The sequence below is a fragment of the Heterodontus francisci genome, chromosome 7 (genome assembly GCF_036365525.1).
Source record: "Heterodontus francisci isolate sHetFra1 chromosome 7, sHetFra1.hap1, whole genome shotgun sequence".
Lineage (NCBI taxonomy): Eukaryota > Metazoa > Chordata > Chondrichthyes > Heterodontiformes > Heterodontidae > Heterodontus > Heterodontus francisci.
The window spans coordinates 127,718,533-127,736,500 of NC_090377.1; the positions used below are offsets into that span (position 1 = coordinate 127,718,533).

The 17,968-nt window shown below is 38.7% G+C and overlaps 1 protein-coding gene and 1 long non-coding RNA gene across 15 annotated transcripts in view; one reads left to right on the forward strand and one right to left on the reverse strand.

Moving 5' to 3' along the window:
* Nucleotides 1-2,014, reverse strand: part of LOC137372319 (uncharacterized) — a 62,238-nt gene extending 60,224 nt beyond the window's left edge. For both annotated transcript variants that reach the window (XR_010975417.1, XR_010975416.1), the window contains exon 1: nt 1,529-2,014. This is a non-coding gene — a long non-coding RNA (uncharacterized lncRNA). The remainder of the gene's footprint in view (nt 1-1,528) is intronic.
* ikzf2 (IKAROS family zinc finger 2) overlaps nt 1-17,968 on the forward strand; it is a 130,709-nt gene that overhangs the window by 34,582 nt on the left and 78,159 nt on the right. For 2 of the 13 annotated variants that reach the window (XM_068036141.1, XM_068036151.1), the window contains exons 1-3: nt 1,784-2,029; nt 2,950-3,004; nt 3,357-3,458. In XM_068036141.1, the coding sequence (XP_067892242.1) occupies nt 1,931-2,029; nt 2,950-3,004; nt 3,357-3,458 (256 nt within the window). In that variant the 5' untranslated portion in view covers nt 1,784-1,930. Of the gene's footprint in view, nt 1-756; nt 928-974; nt 1,010-1,732; nt 1,760-1,782; nt 2,030-2,949; nt 3,005-3,356; nt 3,459-3,484; nt 3,664-17,968 lie in introns of those variants that run through there. The other 11 variants (XM_068036142.1, XM_068036146.1, XM_068036150.1 and 8 more) reach the window with 9 other exon arrangements.

Consider the following 17,968-nt stretch of genomic DNA (forward strand, 5'->3'; position numbering starts at 1 on the left):
TAGTGTATCTTTAAGTTTTGTTTTCAAATGGTGCATTATCTGATCACTGTCCTGTGAATATTGCCATGGCCACTGATTTAAACACATCGCCAGAATCTCAAAATTTAATCCCCAAAATCCTGGGGAAAATCCCAGAATTCAATACTGTGAAGCAGAATATCCCTTATTCAGTTACGGGAGACCAGTTATGGCACAGATGCTGGATTATCATTCCCAAAACTAAAAATCCACAAGTTCTATGTAATAAAAAATGACTTATTCAATCACTTAAATCATTGAGTTTGCTCATAATCCGTAATGCTGTGTTTCATTGGATCTTCTCTACAGCATTTGATATCAACTTTTAATAATCGCTCTTTGACCTAAGTGCTAAAATGAGCCAAATTGTGGAGAGTTCTCTAAAGAAATGAATGGAAATTTCTGAATTTGGCATGTGTGTTTATTTGAAAATGGCCTACAATTAATTGCAATTCATTATTACCGTCTGGTTCTTTTTGCTTTCTTTAGTAAATTGCCTGGTTAAGTATTAATATTAGTCATTAATATCTACAATTTAATACTGATTGTCAATGCATTCATGATTTATTGCATGCTAATAGTAGGCGTATTGTCAGTATTATTAGCGACAGGTCTGTGTAGCAGCTGCAAAAAGGAGCTTTATGTGCCATAATCTTTGGCTGGGTTTCGGTGTGGTTGTTATCTTTGGTATTTCCCTGTGTCGGCTGGAGTGCATCTTTGCTCTAGTCGATCGCCGAGAGGCAGAACCGCGCGGTTCGGTTTCTCGGAGCTTGACAAACTCCCATACTACCATGGCGAAGATGGAGGAAGTGGCTGCTGGATTAGCAGCGTTTCACATCCAACAGCTCGCCTCTGTGCAATATTAAAGGGAATGGTGATGGATTTGTTTGACCGTAGCCCATTACTGAGGTAATCACAAGGCTTGCTTCCGCACCAGCCAGAAAAGCGAATCAGATCAGTTTTGATTCAGCGGAGTTTTTTTTTTAGAAAAGTTAAGTACCTGCACATATACTGTACAGACCTAATGACTTGTTGCAGCCCCAAGCAAATCCCGTCGTATTCGTATGGTGGTTGGGATAGTGTCACGACTGTTGTTGATAGCAATCGCACCCATATCATGCATCACAGTTGTTAAGGAATCATTGTACAGTAAATATAAATGAGTTAAGAGGCTAGTGTGATCAGTGGCATTATCCACCTATTACCTCCTTGCTCATTCCCAAATGATACTGTCTGTGCCACTGGAAAGGTTTCTTTTTTCTCAGCACTTGACCTGTCACATACCACTGAAAGAAAGAATATTTTGCCACGGGCCATTTAAACAATCCTGGTAACTTGGCCTGAATCTAAAAGCCTGCTGCTGCTCTCTCTCTCTGTAGACGATTCCTTAGGAACCGGTGTATCAAGTTTTTTCTGTTAATCGCATTGTCGCGGCGCTGACCTCTTTCTCTTCCGAAGTACTTACTGTACGTTGACATTCCTGAACACTTTTCCAACACCCGTTCCATACCTTGCACTTTTTATCCTTAACACCAGTAAGAACTGACAGTGGCTTGATTTTGACGCTTTATATCCGATCTGTAGGCTGGAAAGGTGGAAATGTTGGCGTGAGCGAACGTAAACTGTGCTGGAGTGTTTTAACCATTTTTGTTGGTTGGACTTTTCTTCCTGTTTGTTGCAGTGTCTGACGCAGGTTTCAGCTTTTAGTCGGAGGAGCTGGGTTCAATTCGGCTGATTTTTTGTACGTGTGTATTAGTGGTGGTACTAGAACGAGTGTTTCTAGTTTCTTTGAAATGCTTCTATGTAAATATCGCATTTTTAACTGTTATTTATAGGTACCTCGTAATTGGTTTGGGCGGTAGATTGTCGCTGGATTAAGATTTATTCCAGGGTCTTTGTGACTGTAAATAGTATGTCTGACTCTAGTATAAAATACAGCAAAAAGAGGAACATAGAATTTGCACTTTTCAGGGAAGTAGCTGGAGGCAAGTGGAGAAATAACCCTATTCCAGTAAGTAACGCAACTTTCCTGTCGTCATGGCTAAAAATATTTTGAGATCAATAGAAATAGATTCTTCAGATTAATTCACAGCTATTAACCCTTTGAACCGCATCGTTTTTGAGTTTAGTCCATTATCCTGAAGGTAACAAAAGTAGTCATGTCTCAGAGAATCTCACCCAATCACAATGCTAATTAGTCTCTCAGGACTGATATAAAGAGTATTATTGCATAGGGCGCCAAGAGTTGCTTGATCTCTGGGTTCATGCTTACCATTCACAATATATTTAGCTTTGTTTGACTTTCAATGAATTGTAAATTTTAGAGTGCAGGTTTAGTGGCATGTGCAGAAATATAGCAATTACATCTGTCAAGTTTAGGTCGTTTCAGTTACTAGTTAATGTCATGATATGATTAATTCACAGTAATAGGTTAAAGGAATTACAGTAACTGAAAAAGATTTAAAGATATGTTTTAATATGACAGACATAGAGAGTTTTATGGTAACATGTTATCAGGAACTGGCCAGCAACCCATCTTGTTAACTGGAGAAATGTTAGTGGAAATAAACTGCTTAAAACTTCTAGTTAGCTGCTGTGCTGACCTCTGACAAAGGTTGCAGTCACTTCATGCGTCTTTGTAAGTTGGATGCAGGACACAGCCATAAACCATGACTATCCCCAACAGTAACAAAACCAGGAAATATGCCACAGTAATTTATTACAGATGATGCACACAGTATTCAATACCAGGATTGTTTTACATTGTAATACTTCAATTTTTAAAATGTGCAGCAATCACCACATCTTACAGTAGGTGTAGTATCAGTGCAGTCAGGTTCCACGATCACAGGTGTCTTTTAATTACCGTTAGCACATTTCAGTGACGAATAAGACATCCGGCATGACATTTTTTGTCAATTTTTCTTACAGCACTGCACTTTGAAGATGGAAACAGAGACTACTGATTGCCCCATCACTGGTGGTGGTGAGTTTTTGAACTGTAATAATCAAGAAATATTTTTAACTTAAAATTATTAAACTTCTTGCAGATAATAGTTTTCTGTGTGCTTACTAATTTCAGTTGCTGCTTTTTAAATCTAATGCTGTTCTTTTAATTATAACAATAAAGTGAACATTTATGATGAAATATGCCTTTAAGCAGGATGCACAGTAAATTCCCTAAGAGATATTTTCCTCTGGCTTAAGCAGGTTGCTTTATATCATGTTTAAGTCAACTTTTAGAACACAAATAGCTCACATTGCACAAGAATCATTTATTGGACACAAAAACTATGCTTTATTAACTGTTGTGATGACTGACCTTTTCATTGGAACAGGTAGTGATGACTTCTCTCCCAAGATGGAGCATTCAAGGGTGGTGGTCCCCACCACAAGCACGCCTAATGGCCAGTACACCTCCCTGAGTCACATGACTAACAGTAAGTGCCTTTTTTGGACTCGTTTCTACTCCGTACAGCATAATTCTCTGTATCTGCTGGTTTAGTTACCACAGCATAAAACACAGCAGTCAACTCTCTGAGCAGAAACTCGGCAAAAGGTGTTCAGTACTCGTACATATGAACCTACTTAGTGGTTTAAATTATGGAACTTATGGATTTGGAAATTTATGTTTATCCTTGCCAGGTAGGATATCTTTGGGTCCAGTTTGGTAACTGTTTATGCTTTTATGAGGTTTTATGTTCATTAGAAAGATGTTCTAAAGAATACATAATTGGTTTCTTAAAATTATTACTTCAATTTTTGACAATTGTCTGCAAGAGAACTGTTGATTACATTCAGAATTTTGGTATAAATAGAATTTCAGAAAATAACTAATTTGCTGCACATGAACCCAGTTTAGTCAGTTTTGATACGCTTTAAAAGCTTGTATTATTTTCTGTCTTAATTTCCACACTATCTAGTTTACAGTAAGCCATAATAAAGTTGTTATAGAAAATAATCATATCAGAAGTATTTTTGATTTGCAACTCTTTCTTCCCTGCTGTGGATTGTTCCATTTGTTGGAATGTTGGAGTCAGAAAATATATCTGGGCGTTTAGGAAATTTTCTGCGGTTATGAATGTTATCAACTGATGTAGAAATTGTTTGCTAGAAGAGTCGGCTACTCCATTGCTCTCTACCAAAGAAAGGTAGCAAGCACTGTTGTTTGTAGATTACACAAGTTGCTATTGCAATTTTGGCTAAAGTTAGATAAGTTAAAGTTAAAACCTAGTTTTGAAATATAAGCAGGTGCTTCACGCAGCTGATGCAAATATGGATTATGGTGCTCCCAGGCATAATAGTAATTTGAAAGATCAATGCAAAACATACATTCAAAGATAGAAGCTGTTTGCTCTTTTGATGTGATCTGGCTTACTTCTAAAATTAACAAGACTAGAAAATAATATTTGTTTTTAGTAACAGACTCATAATTTGAATTGTCTTTACTTTCTTCATTATTTAAAGTGATGAAATTTAGCTGAAGTGAGATAAAGTCATTGAATGCTTTAAATGAATTTTTGAGTTTTTGAAAATTATTTCCTCTGTACAGTTTGAGTAATTCCTTTACATTTTAAGAATAGTTGATTTTTCTGGGATAAAATGAAAGCCTAATAGAAAATATTGCATCTGTTGAGAAGGAGTAGATTTGAACTTCCTTGGAAGGTCCGCTATACTTCATGCTGTTAGGCACCATGATTTTGGACATGGCCTAAAAGAAAGTTCCAATACAGGCAAAAGTTGAATTTGTACATGTGCTTGAAATTTTAAAAAAACATCTGAAAAATATTTGCTGCCTGAGTATTCATTAGCAGTGGTTAATATCAGGTGGGGTGTATGGAGTAACGAGATGCCTTTGCTGTTAATCATATTGCATATTGTTTGGGGTTAGTATGGACACGAACAAAGCTTTTTGGGATGAAATATTTAAAGAATGTGGAGATCCCTGTTTTCCCTGCTGTACATGGTTTCTTTTCACATTTTAGAGTAAAAAAATTCAGGCATTTCTACAGCAGTTTTCTTAAGACAGGTTTCTTAATAGCCTTGGTTACTTTGTTATACTTTTGCTGTAAATCTAATTTGAATCTCATGGGACAAATTGTGATGCCATATTTCTACTACAATTGCCAGAACAGAAATAATCGGGAATAAAACTTGCTGTTTCTATCTAAAATGTATTGTACATTATTTCTTACTATTGACTCATGAGTATGTCTACGAAAATGGGGTTAGGAGCAGCAGGGAGTGTGGTACTACACAATGTAATGTATATGTTTGGTGGTGTTGGGGGAATCTGCCCTCAAAAATGATACCTTTTTATCTTGTGTGTAAGATGACACCTTTGGCCCAAGGCCAAGTATTATTGGGAGAGTGAGGATGGTGCAGACAGGACTGGCAACAAGTTTGCTACAGGAATGGGGTGGAAGAAAGTGGGTTTGTCTCAGCCTTGGAGCTTTTGTCAAAACAGTGTGTTGTTTAACCTTTTGATTGCCATTTTTTTCCACCAAATAAACATATGCATTGATTCTTTAAAGAAAATAAGTTTATACGGAACAATTGTCAGTACAACAGTCATATTATTTAATAATTCAGCTATAACTTTATAGTATATTAGCTATTTTTAGCATTTTAAATCTGATTAGTTTCTCCAAAAGAATTTCCATTTAATCTGTAATTGTTTCCTTAGAAAACTACCACCCTACTGGAGGCACTGACTTCCTCAAGTTAAAGAAAAAGCCTTAATTTTAGCCTTACATTTAGCTCAGTTAAGATCTGTGGCGTTCTAGCCATAATCAATTTTATGCATCTGTCAGTCATTGACTTAATTAAAATAAAAAACGTGCCATTTTCTAACTGTGTATTGTACAGTAATTTGGGGATAGTAGTTTGATTGTAGTTAAAAAGAGCAAGAACATGCATTTCACCACCTCAGCACATGTCAAAGCACTTTACATGCAATGAAGTACTTTTTGAAGTTTAGTCATTGTTAAAATTTAGAAAACATAGGAGACAATTTGCATACAGCAAGCTCCCACAAACAGCAATGTGATAATTTTCTTTTGGTGATGACACCTTTGGCCCAAGGCCAAGTATTATTGGGAGAGTGAGGATGGTGCAGACAGGATAAATAATGGGATAAATAATGGCTAGGGCACCCGAGACAACTCCCACTCTCTTCTTCGAAATAGTTCCATCGGAGCTTTTACGTCCACCAGAGAGAGCAAATGGGGTCTTGGCTTAGCATCTCATCTGAAAGATGCTGGAAATACAGATCTATCAACAGCCCAAAAAAAAGACAGATTAATGTCTCAGGTGGAGACAGTTTGTTTGTACTGGCAAAGGGTCTCTATCTGAAACATTAATCAGCCTTTTTTCTTTGAGCTGCTTACATTTTGGCTGGAGATACTTCATCAGTTCTGACAATGTATCCACCTGAAATGTTAACCTGTCCTTCTTCCTTTAACTGATGACAGAATTATAGGGTATTTCTAGCATTTTTTATCTTCATTTTAGACTCAATTTTCAGGGTTTTTTTTAGTCTTTAGCTTGATTGCAATTATTACAGTGAACACTTAAAAATTTGAAAGGCTGAGATTACATCAAGGAAATTCTGTTTTATCAGTATGTAAAATGTCTTATGTCATCACTGATGTTGGGTACCATGTTTACCATTGGGTGTAAATGTTGGATAAGTGAGGAATGATTTAAAAAATGTTGCAAAGCAGCACTGTAATAAGTAGTCCTTTATACAAATTAAGAACAAGAAGGAGCTTGCTGTACATAAATTGGTTTATTATTATTGAAGTTAACTTGTTCAATTTGTTTAAAAGTCTGCAGCACTTTTTTTCTTTATTCATTCTTAGGATTTGGGTGTCTCGACAAGGCCAACGTTTATTGCCTATACCGAATTGACCGAAGAAGGTGGCGGTGAGCCATCTTCTTGCACTGTTGGTTGTGGCTCAATACAACTGAGCGGCTTACTAGACCACTTCAGGGGGCAGTTAAAAGTCACCCACATTGGTGTGGAGCTGAAATCACAAATACACCTGCTCGAGTAAGGATGTCAGGTATACTTCCCTAAAGGAGATTAGTGAACAAGTTGGGTTTATATGACAATCCAACAGCTTCATGGTCCCTTTTACTGACATCAGCTTTTATTTCCCATATTTTAAAAACTGAATTCAAATTTTCAAACTGCCATTCTGTGATTCGAACTCACATTTTTTAGATTATTAGCCCAGGCTGCTGGATTGCTAATTCTTTAACCACTGCCATATAACATGCTTGTTAATTGACAACATTTAAATGATGCAGAAATGATCTAGCTGGAGTATGTGTACAATTCTGGACACCACACTTTAGTAAGGATGCCAAGGCCTTAGAGAGGGTACAGAGGAGATTTACAAAAAGATACCAGGGATGTGGAACTTCAGTTACTTGAAGAGACTGGAGAAGCTGATGTTGTTCTCCTTAGAATAGAGAAGGTTAAGGGGAGAGTTAATGGAGTTCAAAATCATGAAGAGTTTCTACAGAATAAATAAGGAGAAACTATTTTCGTGGCAGAAGGATCGGTAACCAGTAGACAGAGATTTAAGGTAATTGTCACTGAGGGGAATTTTTTTTACCCAGCAAGTTGTTATGATCTGGAATGTATTGTCTGAAAGTGTGGTGGAAGCAGATTCAATAATAACTTGCAAAAGGGTATTGAATAAACACTTGAAGAGGAAGAAAAGTTGCACGGCTATGGAGAAAGGGTAGGGGAGTGGGACTAATTGGATAGCTCTTTCAAAGAACCAGCACAGGCACAATGGTCTGAGTACCCTTCTTCTGTGCTCTATCATTCTATGATTGTATAAGTCTTCATGAGCATCATCTTGACATTTGATTGATTTTAGCAGGTTTTAAAACTGGCAGAAGCATATGATTTGGGATGGTTTGTTTTAGTTGTTAATTAAAATACAAATTTATGTGTCACTTTAGATTTTATATAACTGCTATTACTATTATTTGAATGTAAGATTTTAGCCTTGCATTTGAAAACAGATAAACAATTAAGAAAAAAAGTTAATTTTGTTTACATTTTAAACTTATTTTTCAAAAAAACAAACTTCTGTTGAAAATCTTAACAAAGGGTCATGAATTTATAGGATCAATACGAAACACACAGGGTTTAGTGGAACTTTTGATGCAAGCATTATTGGCATATAGAATATATAGAATTGTGACTGTTGAACCTTGGTCAGTCACAGCATTTATGAGGGAATTAAGCGAACTCTTGAAGAGGAAAGAATATGCCAGGTATGGAGAAAGAGGCAAGAATTAGTTAACTCCATTGTGGAGCTAGTGTTGCCACAGGCATATTAGCTTGCTTCTTGTGCTGAAATTTCTATGATTTTATGAAATAAAATGACCAGATAAGTATTGACATTATTCAAAATCAGATGGCAATTTGTTGTATCAAAAAAGTTATTGTACTAAATTCATACAGTAACTAATGCAAAAATAATTTGACTCACAAATAGCTTTCAGATTGAAACAATGGATTATGTAACTTCTGATTAAACCCTGTTAGTGTGAAGATTTTTGATAGGATTTTCCAGTCAACATTGTTAACAGTACATGCACAGAGAACTGAAGGTTAGTGGAAATTTACTTTGTAAAGTTTCCAGTTCAAAGTCAGCACATGGGGTTCCTTTTATTTCTAGGTATATTTCCATTTGATTAAAATCATATTTTTGCACATTCAAAAGATTGGCTGCCTATACTGTTTGAAAGCATGAACTGTTTTGTTGACAAGTTTTCTGTAGCTTTACCACTACTTTTAGAAACGTCACAGTCTTATCAGGGGAGCTTTTGTAGATGTAGTTAACTGTTGAAGTGACTATCAAATTAAATGGTTGAAAGAAATACCACTTAGTGAAAGTAAGGTTAACAATGATAATTGGAAATATCACTCACATTGGGATACAGTAAAATATGTTCGTTCAAAACCCTGTTATAAAATGAAAATTGGACAAATACTACTTTCAATTATTCCTACCAGTTTTTCTTTTCAATAAGATAATATTATAAAATAGCCAAATAAACTGTTAAAAGTGATTTTTTTCTCTGTTTTGCAATAGTTTCATGATATATTGCCTTGGTGATGATGTTTCGCTTAGTGCTGGTCATTTCAGTGATTTTCAGAATTGCACTGTCTTTCTTTGTCTCATCAACTCCCAACAGACAGTTGAAATAATACCAGTTTAATAATCATCTGCAGTTTTCATTCATTCAACATGTTCAGTTAGTGTCATGGAACAGTGGATACAAACTGTTTTTAGCTTTTCAAGGTTTTGCAGCTTGAATTCAAGGACTGTGAGTTCCATGTGTTAGATTTTGCCAGTAGGATTCATCTGACATTACTTATGAACTGATGAAAGAAGAATAAGAATAGACCATAAGGCTCCTCAAGCCTGCCTCATCCAGCCAACATTGCAACTGTTTATAACATTGGCTCAGCACGTATGTTCCCTAACCACACTTTCTCCTGGGAGAAGCAAGAAAAAGAGAAAAAAAAACCATTGGATTGACCAATTCAGAAAAAATTCTGGGAATGTTTTTCCATAACCTGAAGGAATTGAGCAAATTCCAGAATCCAACAGAAGTTCATGTCTCCTTTGTGATCACAACTAACTAGTAATTTATCCCCATAACTGGAATTGACCCTTAGAGCTTGTTCGATTCACAATGATGCTGAGAAAAGAAATACTTCCTGTCATCTAACCTAACTTTCTACTTATGGATTTCATCGGTCGGACCAACAATCCCTATCCATTTCGTAAAACCTATTGAACTGCAATGTATCCAATATTCTCAAAATTTGAAAACCTCAATCCTATCCTCCCTAAGCCAGCATTTGTTCAAAGTAAATAACTCCACTGTTGAGGCTTATCCGCGTAACTGAGAGCTCTGAGAATTGATATCATCTCGGTTGCCCTCACTTGTACCTTTTCTAGAGCTTAAATATCCCTCTATATGTGTGTGAGGACCAAAACTGGGCAAATTACTCCAATTTTTTATTTAGAGATACAGCACTGCAACAGGCCCTCCGGCCCACCGAGTCTGTGCCAACCAAGAACCACCCATTTATACTAACCTTACAGTAATCCCATATTCCCTACCACCTACCTACACTAGGGGCAATTTACAATGGCCAATTTACCTATCACCTGCAAGTCTTTGGTAGTGGGAGGAAACCAGAGCACCTGGCGAAAACCCACACGGTCACAGGGAGAACTTGCAAACTCCTCACAGGCAGTACCCAGAATTGAACCCGGGTCCCTGGAGTTGTGAGGCTGCGGTGCTAACCACTGCGCCACTGTGGACATACTAGAACCTTATAGCAGCCTAGATATAGTATTCTGCATTTTGTATTTGAAGGTGCTAACAATGCAATCTAAACCTTATTTGACCCTAATCAGCATCACTTAAAATCAAACTAAAACGCAGTAGCTGATGTCATTTGTCCACCTTATGAACAAATTAATTTTCTGCAGTAGAAACATGGAATGGAGGAATTGCACAGGTGGTCTTAGGCTGTTGTTCACTTCCTAAAGCATCTGCATGAAATATACCTAAAGCATTCAGAAAGGTGGACAATTACAAAAGCTATTAATGAGGGCTGTCTGTATATTAATTACACTGGAACAAAAGATGGTGACATTTACTTGTTGCTGTACACAAATCCAGTTTGTCAATTTCTGAGGACAGAGATAAAGAACAGGAACAATTTGTCAGAACAGGAACATCAGCATTTACTTATTCTCTATGCATTCAAATGGGAAATGTATCTACTTTGAAGGATTAGCTGTTAGTAACAAATGCATGGTGCTTTAAGGAGGTGTTTTCAAATCTTAGGGGATTGTTAGTAATCACTACTGGTTTGAATTAAACTGCTGTTCCCTGTTGCTTCTTGGCTGGGTAAATGGAGCTCTTGGTTACGTTTTAATGTTAACAACATTGTTGGCATTTCGAACAAAAGTTGTGTGAAAGTTTAAAAGTTCCCATGCCACCTGAAAACTCTTTAAACTTTGCTTCACATTGGTCGCACTTGCACCAGAGCAAGTATAAAGCTCAAGTGGTGTGAGACTACTTCCTTGAGACAAGTGGCCTAACACCAAATTTGATTTGGATCCTCATGCCCAAGTTATACTCAAACTGTCTCACATTGATGTAATGTGTTAAATAATTGAACTATAATTCAAGCTAAAATCATCTTATGGGATGTTATTTACAACTAACATATGCCAGTTTAATTGACCTAATATGGCTTAAAGGGCGAGAGTATATTCCCTCATGAAAAGTAATGTTATTTAATCGCATTAATCAGCATCTTCTGCACCCGAAGCAGTGTATCATTACAGATTTACTAATGGTGTTTACTGTTCTTTTTTGTATATTTTGATTGTAAATGAACTTGTCTCCAGGTTCTATGAGAACTAGTTATGTGAGAGAAATCGTCAATTCTAGAGTCATACCTCTCTGAAGCTTTTTATTGTTGTATTTCATTAAATAGATCTCAAATCTAACTCAAAGAACTATTCTGAAAATATATTTTTAAAGTTAATTACCTTTTCTACTGAAGTGGTGAAATGTTTTGAGCATCCTAAATTTTGTTTAATCCTGTTGTGTTTCTGACTTGTTCAGAAAAGTTATTTTAATGTAGCAGTACATATACATAGTGTTATGACCAGGTGAGAAAAGTGTCTAGGGTTCCCCCTCAGCCTTCACCTGGTCTTACTGTAACAGGCTTTTAATTTTTTGCACACTGTGTTTTTAGCTCCCCTTTGGTGAATCCTTGTTCACTGCTTTCCAATTATAAGGCAAAGAAACCAGCACAAGCAGGTTTAAAGAACAGAGGTTGAAATTTATTAAACTTAAACTCTAATTCGGATAACGCCTACGGATACACGACATGCCCACTCTAGCATGCATGTGAGATACATGCAGATAGAGATAGAACAGAGCAGAAAAATAAAGTGGAAAAGTTTGAGGCAATCTCTGAAAAGGGTTTTTGTTACGGATCTTCGAGCTCACTAGAGTCCTTGATTGTAGGTAGATCTTGCTTTTTGTTGGGGTCCAGTATTCTTCTTAAACCTTGTTCGCTGTAGGAGACTTTTCTCCCTTGGGGTTCATGTGTCTTCAGTGGATTTGGAGTTCCGTGAGAAAGAGATGGGAGCAGACAGGAGAGGCTGTGGTGAGCCAGCCAGGAGAGGTCTTTTCAGTCGTAAGGGCGGCACAGTGGCGCAGTGGTTAGCACCGCAGCCTCACAGCTCCAGCGACCTGGGTTCAATTCTGGGTACTGCCTGTGTGGAGTTTGCAAGTTCTCCCTGTGTCTGCGTGGGTTTCCTCTGGGTGCTCCGGTTTCCTCCCACATGCCAAAGACTTGCTGGTTGATAGGTTAATTGGCCATTATAAAATTGCCCCTAGTATAGGTAGGTGGTAGGGAAATATAGGGACAGGTGGGGATGTGGTAGGAATATGGAATTAGTGTAGGATTAGTATTAATGGGTGGTTGATGGTCGGCACAGACTCGGTGGGCCGAAGGGCCTGTTTCAGTGCTGTATCTCTAAACTAAACTAAACTAAACAAACAGACACTGTCAGTTCAAGCTGTTGGACAATTCAGAAAGCCCATTTGCCAAGCAGGCTAGTCACATGACCAGCTGGTCTGACCATGTCTGTTTGTGGATTAGGCTATCCCAGCAGTCATCCTGAAATTTGAGCTCCCTCACCTTCAATGTCTGGCGCTCAAAGTCCACTGTGGGTTAAATTGGATAAGGGAAATAACCTCTCTTGTCCCTGTTGGTGTGTAAATGTCTTTCAGCCAAGTGTCTGGCAGTCCTTGTAACAGGCCTTCTCTTCTTCCCAGCAAAAATTTGAAATTTAATATCCATATAGCGAAATTAATATGCCTCATTCTTGTCAGGTGGAGGTCTAGCATGACACATAGAATTACACAGAATTTACAGCAGAGAAACAGGTCATTCAGCCCACAGCTATACACCATTATTTATGTTCCACACGAGCCTCCTCCTACCCTACTTCATTTAACCATCAGGATACCCTTCTATTCCTTTCTCCCTCATGTGCATCTAACCTCCCCTTAAATGCATCTGTGCTATTCACTTCAATTGCACTATTATTGATCCATTTTTGATCTGAGATAAACCCCTCATTTCCCCATTTAAAATACTTTCTTTGTTTTCCCAGTCGGGTTTATCTATGCAATGAACCATCCTGAGGCATGGTCTTTTTCTCTTGTGACCCTGGCCAATAATTTCTTATCCCTAAATAGGTCTCATTGCACCATAAATGTTGCCTTTGTAAACAAGGATCTGCAGGCAACCTACATCCTAGCCTCTTCAAAAGTTACCCTGCAATGTGACTCTGTTTTCATAGAATCATAGAAGGCTTACAGCATAGAAAGATGCGACTTTTTTGAGGATGTTACTTGTAACATAGATATGGGAGAACCAGTGGATGTGGTGTATTTGGATTTTCAGAAGGCTTTTGATAAGGGCCCACACAGGAGGTTAGTAAACAAAATTGGAGCACATGGGATTGGGGGGTAATGTATTTTAATGGATTGAGAATTGGTCAACAGACAAAAAGCTGAGAGTAGGAATAAATGGGTCATTCTCAGGATGGCAGACTGTTACTAGTGGGGTACCACACGGATCAGTGCTTGGGCCACAGCTGTTCACAATCTATATAAATGATTTGGATATGGGGACCAATTGTAATTTTAATTTCCAAATTTGCGGATGACACAAAAATAAAGAGGAAATGTAAGTTGTGAGGGGGATGCAAGGAGTCTTCAAGGGGATTTGGACAGGCTAAGTGAATGGGCAAGAACATGGCAGATGGAATATAATGTTAATAAGTGTGAAGTGATCCACTTTGGTAGAAAAAACAGAAAGGCAGAGTATTTCTTAAATGGTGAGAGGTTGGAAAGTGTTGGTGTCCAAAGAGACCTTGGTGTCCTTGTTCATGAATCACTAAAAGCTAGTATGCTGTTGCAGCAAGCAATTAAAAAGGCAAATGGTATGTTGGCCTTTATTGTAAGGGAATTTAAGTACAGGAGTAAGGATGTATTACTTCAATTGTATAAAGCCTTGGTGAGACTGCACCTGGACTATTGTGTAAAGTTTTGGTCTCCTTATGTAAGGAAGATCCACTTGCCATAAAGGCAGTGCAATGGAGGTTCTCCAGACTAATCCCTGGGATGGTGGGATTGTTTTATGAGGAGAGATTTCAGAAACTGGGCCCGTATTCTCTAGAGTTTTGAGTTACAGGGTGTGACAGGGTAGATGTGAATAGGATGTTTCCTCTGGCTGGTGAGTCTAGAACGGGGACACAGTCTCAGAATAAGGGGCAGGCCATTTAAGACTGAGATGAGGAGGAATTTCTTTACTCAGAGGGTGGTGAATCTGTGGAATTCTTTACCCCAGAGGGCTGTGGAAGCTCAATCATTGGGCATGTTCAAGACAGAAATCGATAGATTTCTGAATACTAATGACATCAAGGCATGTGGGGAAAAATAGCATAGAGATAGGTGATCAGCCATGATCTGTTTGAATGACAGAGCAGGCTAGATGGGCTGAGTGGTCTAATCCTGCTCCTATTTCCTATGATTCTATGATGGTGTCTGCGCCGGCCGAAAAACGAGCCATTCAGTCTAATCCCACCTTCCAGCATTTGGTCCGTAGCCCTGCAGGTTACAGCACTTGAGGTGCATATCTAGCCACCTTTTAAATGAGTTGGGGTTTTTTGCTTCTACTACCGTTTCAGGCAGTGGGTTCCAGACCCCCGCCACCCTTTGGGTGAAAATAATTTTCCTTATCTCTCCCCTAATCTTTCTACCAATCACTTTAAATCTGTACCCCCTAGTCACTGACCTCTCTGCTAAGGTAAATAGGCCTTTCACATCCACTGTATCCAGGCCCTTCACAATTTTATACATTTTAATCAGATCTCCCCTCAGCCTTCTCTGCTACAAGGAGAACAACCCCAGCCTATCCAATCTTTCCTTATAGCTGCTTTTTTCCAGTCCCGGAAACATCCTCATAAATCTCCACTGTACCCTCTCTAGGAGGTAGGGGTGAGGGGAGAATGACTTGACCTCAAATGTCTTGTCTCCTTGCAGCTTGGCTGAAATTGAGAATTTTGTATACAGAATTCCTTTTTTATTAACATGACTTAGCCTTTTACTGGTCCAACATCTGCGTGGGAGAAAAAGAAATGCAAAACAATTATCAAATTGACCTTTTAATAACTTGTATTCTTCACTTTCAGAAGTTTTGTTTTCAGTGGTTGTATTGGCTGGACTGCACCACTTGTTTTGGCACTTTGTAGCTACAGCTGCTTCATAACATGGAGTTTTGAATCAATGAAGACAGTCTAGATTTGATGTCCACTAGCTGTATCTGATATTGACGGCAGTATTTGTACAGCTTTGTGGATGACTATTATTTTTACAAATTTCTATTATTATTAAGCCTGTCTTATTAATTTGTGTTTATGTGGCTGAATACACTTTGGTCCAGACTGGATATTGTGAAAGAAAGAACTTGCATTCATGTAGTATCTTTCATGACCTCAGGACATCGCAAAGTACTTGTAAAGTGTAACAGTATAGAGAAACATGGCTATAATAAAAGCAAAATACTACAGGTGCTGGAAATCTGAAATAAAAAGAGAAAGTGCTGGAAATACTCAGCAGGTCTGCAGCATCTGTGGAGAGAGAAGCAGAGTTAATGTTTCAGGTCAGTGACCTTTTATCAGAACTGTATTAGAGAAACGTGGCAACCAACTTACACAGCAAGATCCTACAAACAACAATGAGATGAATGACCCGATAATCTCTTTTTAGGATATTTAATGGATGAATGTTGGCCAACACACTGAGAGAACTTCCTAGTTCTTCTTTAAATAGCACAATTGGATCTATTATGTCTACCTGAGAAGGCAGCTGGAACTGTGGTTTAATGTCTCATCCAAAAGATGACACCTACACTGAAGTGTCAGTCTAGATTATGACTTCAGGTGTCTGGAGTGGGGCTTAAACTTGACTCATAGGTATGAACGCTACCACCGAGCCAAGGCTGACGCAGTGCTCTGTCAAATGGATATGTGCTTACATTCAGGCATTCACTACAAATATATTCATTATCTTTATTGAAACCTTACAGCTGACTATGGCAGCTTTCACGCACTATCATATTGACCTTTACACTTTCACATTCCACTACTCTTTGGAAGAAAAAGTCAGTTGGACTTTTGGGGAAACCATGTTTAGGTGATGCAGAACTCACCAGTAACATTCTGAAGATTGAAAGTAATACTGTGGATTTCTTTGGAACTCGGGAGGATGATGGATGCTCAATTAATCTCTGCCTAAAAATCAAACGGTATTTTCTTATTAAGTCTTTCCATCCAAAATAATTCAACCAGTATCAGAATTCCCATTTGTTTCAGTGGTATGCTTAAAATGCCAGTCCTTGCATAATAGTCCAGTCGGAAAAAATGGGAACTAGCCTCAACTTGTTTGATCTATCCAGTGCTCCAAAAGTTAATTGCATTTAGCTGTCAGAAATCTGCTTCTGATCAGCACATTTCAAGGACCTGGTTAATGGCAATAGTTACATTATATCTAGTTAGCAGCTTTGATTGTGGGTGCATTTTATTAATCATTTGAAAAATGATATAAAGCTTTATGCTGGAAACTTAAGTTTGGTACATTCTGTTTTATCCCCTTTCATTTTTACATTTGTTGAACAAGAAAATGCTCTGAAAGCTCAATATTATGTACAGGGAAAAAAAGGCAGGAAAGTAATTTTGTAATGAAACATACAATTTCAACAATTTGAAAGGCAGGGACTTTCTTTCTTCTTTAGCCTCCTTGTCTCGAAAGACAATGGGTAAGTGCCTAGAGGTGGTCAGTGGTTTGTGGAGCAGCACCTGGAGTGGCTATAAAGGCCAATTCTAGAGTGACAGACTCTTCCACAGGCACTGCAGATAAAATTGGTTGTCGGGGCTGTTACACAGTTGGCTCTCTCCTTGCGCTTCTGTCTTTTTTCCTGCCAACTGCTAAGTCTCTTCGACTCGCCATTCTTTAGCCCGCCTTTATGGCTGTCCGCAAGCTCTGGCGATCACTGGCAACTGATTCCCATGACTTGTGGTCAATGTCACAGGACTTCATGTCGTGTTTGCAGACGTCTTTAAAGTGGAGACATGGACGGCCGGTGGGTCTGATACCAGTGACGAGCTCGCTGTACAATGTGTCCTTGGGGATCCTGCCATCTTCCATGCGGCTCACATGGCCAAGCCATCTCAAGCGCCGCTGGCTCAGTAGGGTGTATATGCTGGGGATGTTGGCCGCCTCGAGGACTTCTGTGTTGGCGATGTGGTCCTGTCACCTGATGCCAAGGATTCTCCGGAGGCAGCAAAGATGGAATGAGTTGAGACGTCGCTCTTGGCTGACATACGTTGTCCAGGCCTCGCTGCCATAGAGCAAGGCACTGAGGACACAGGCTTGAAACGGACTTTTGTGTTCCGTGTCAGTGCACCATTTTCCCACACTCTCTTGGCTAGTCTGGACATAGCAGCAGACGCCGTTCCCATGCGCTTGTTGATTTCTGCATCGAGAGACAGGTTACTGGTGATAGTTGAGCCTAGGTAGGTGAACTCTTGAACCACTTCCAGAGCGTGGTCGTCGATATTGATGGATGGAGCATTTCTGATGTCCTGTCCCATGATGTTGGTTTTCTTGAGGCTGATGGTTAGGCCAAGTTCGTTGTAGTCAGCCGCAATCCTGTCAATATGTCTCTGCAGACACTCTTCTGTGTGGGATGTTAATGCAGCATCGTCAGCAAAAGAGGAGTTCCCTGATGAGGACTTTCTGTACT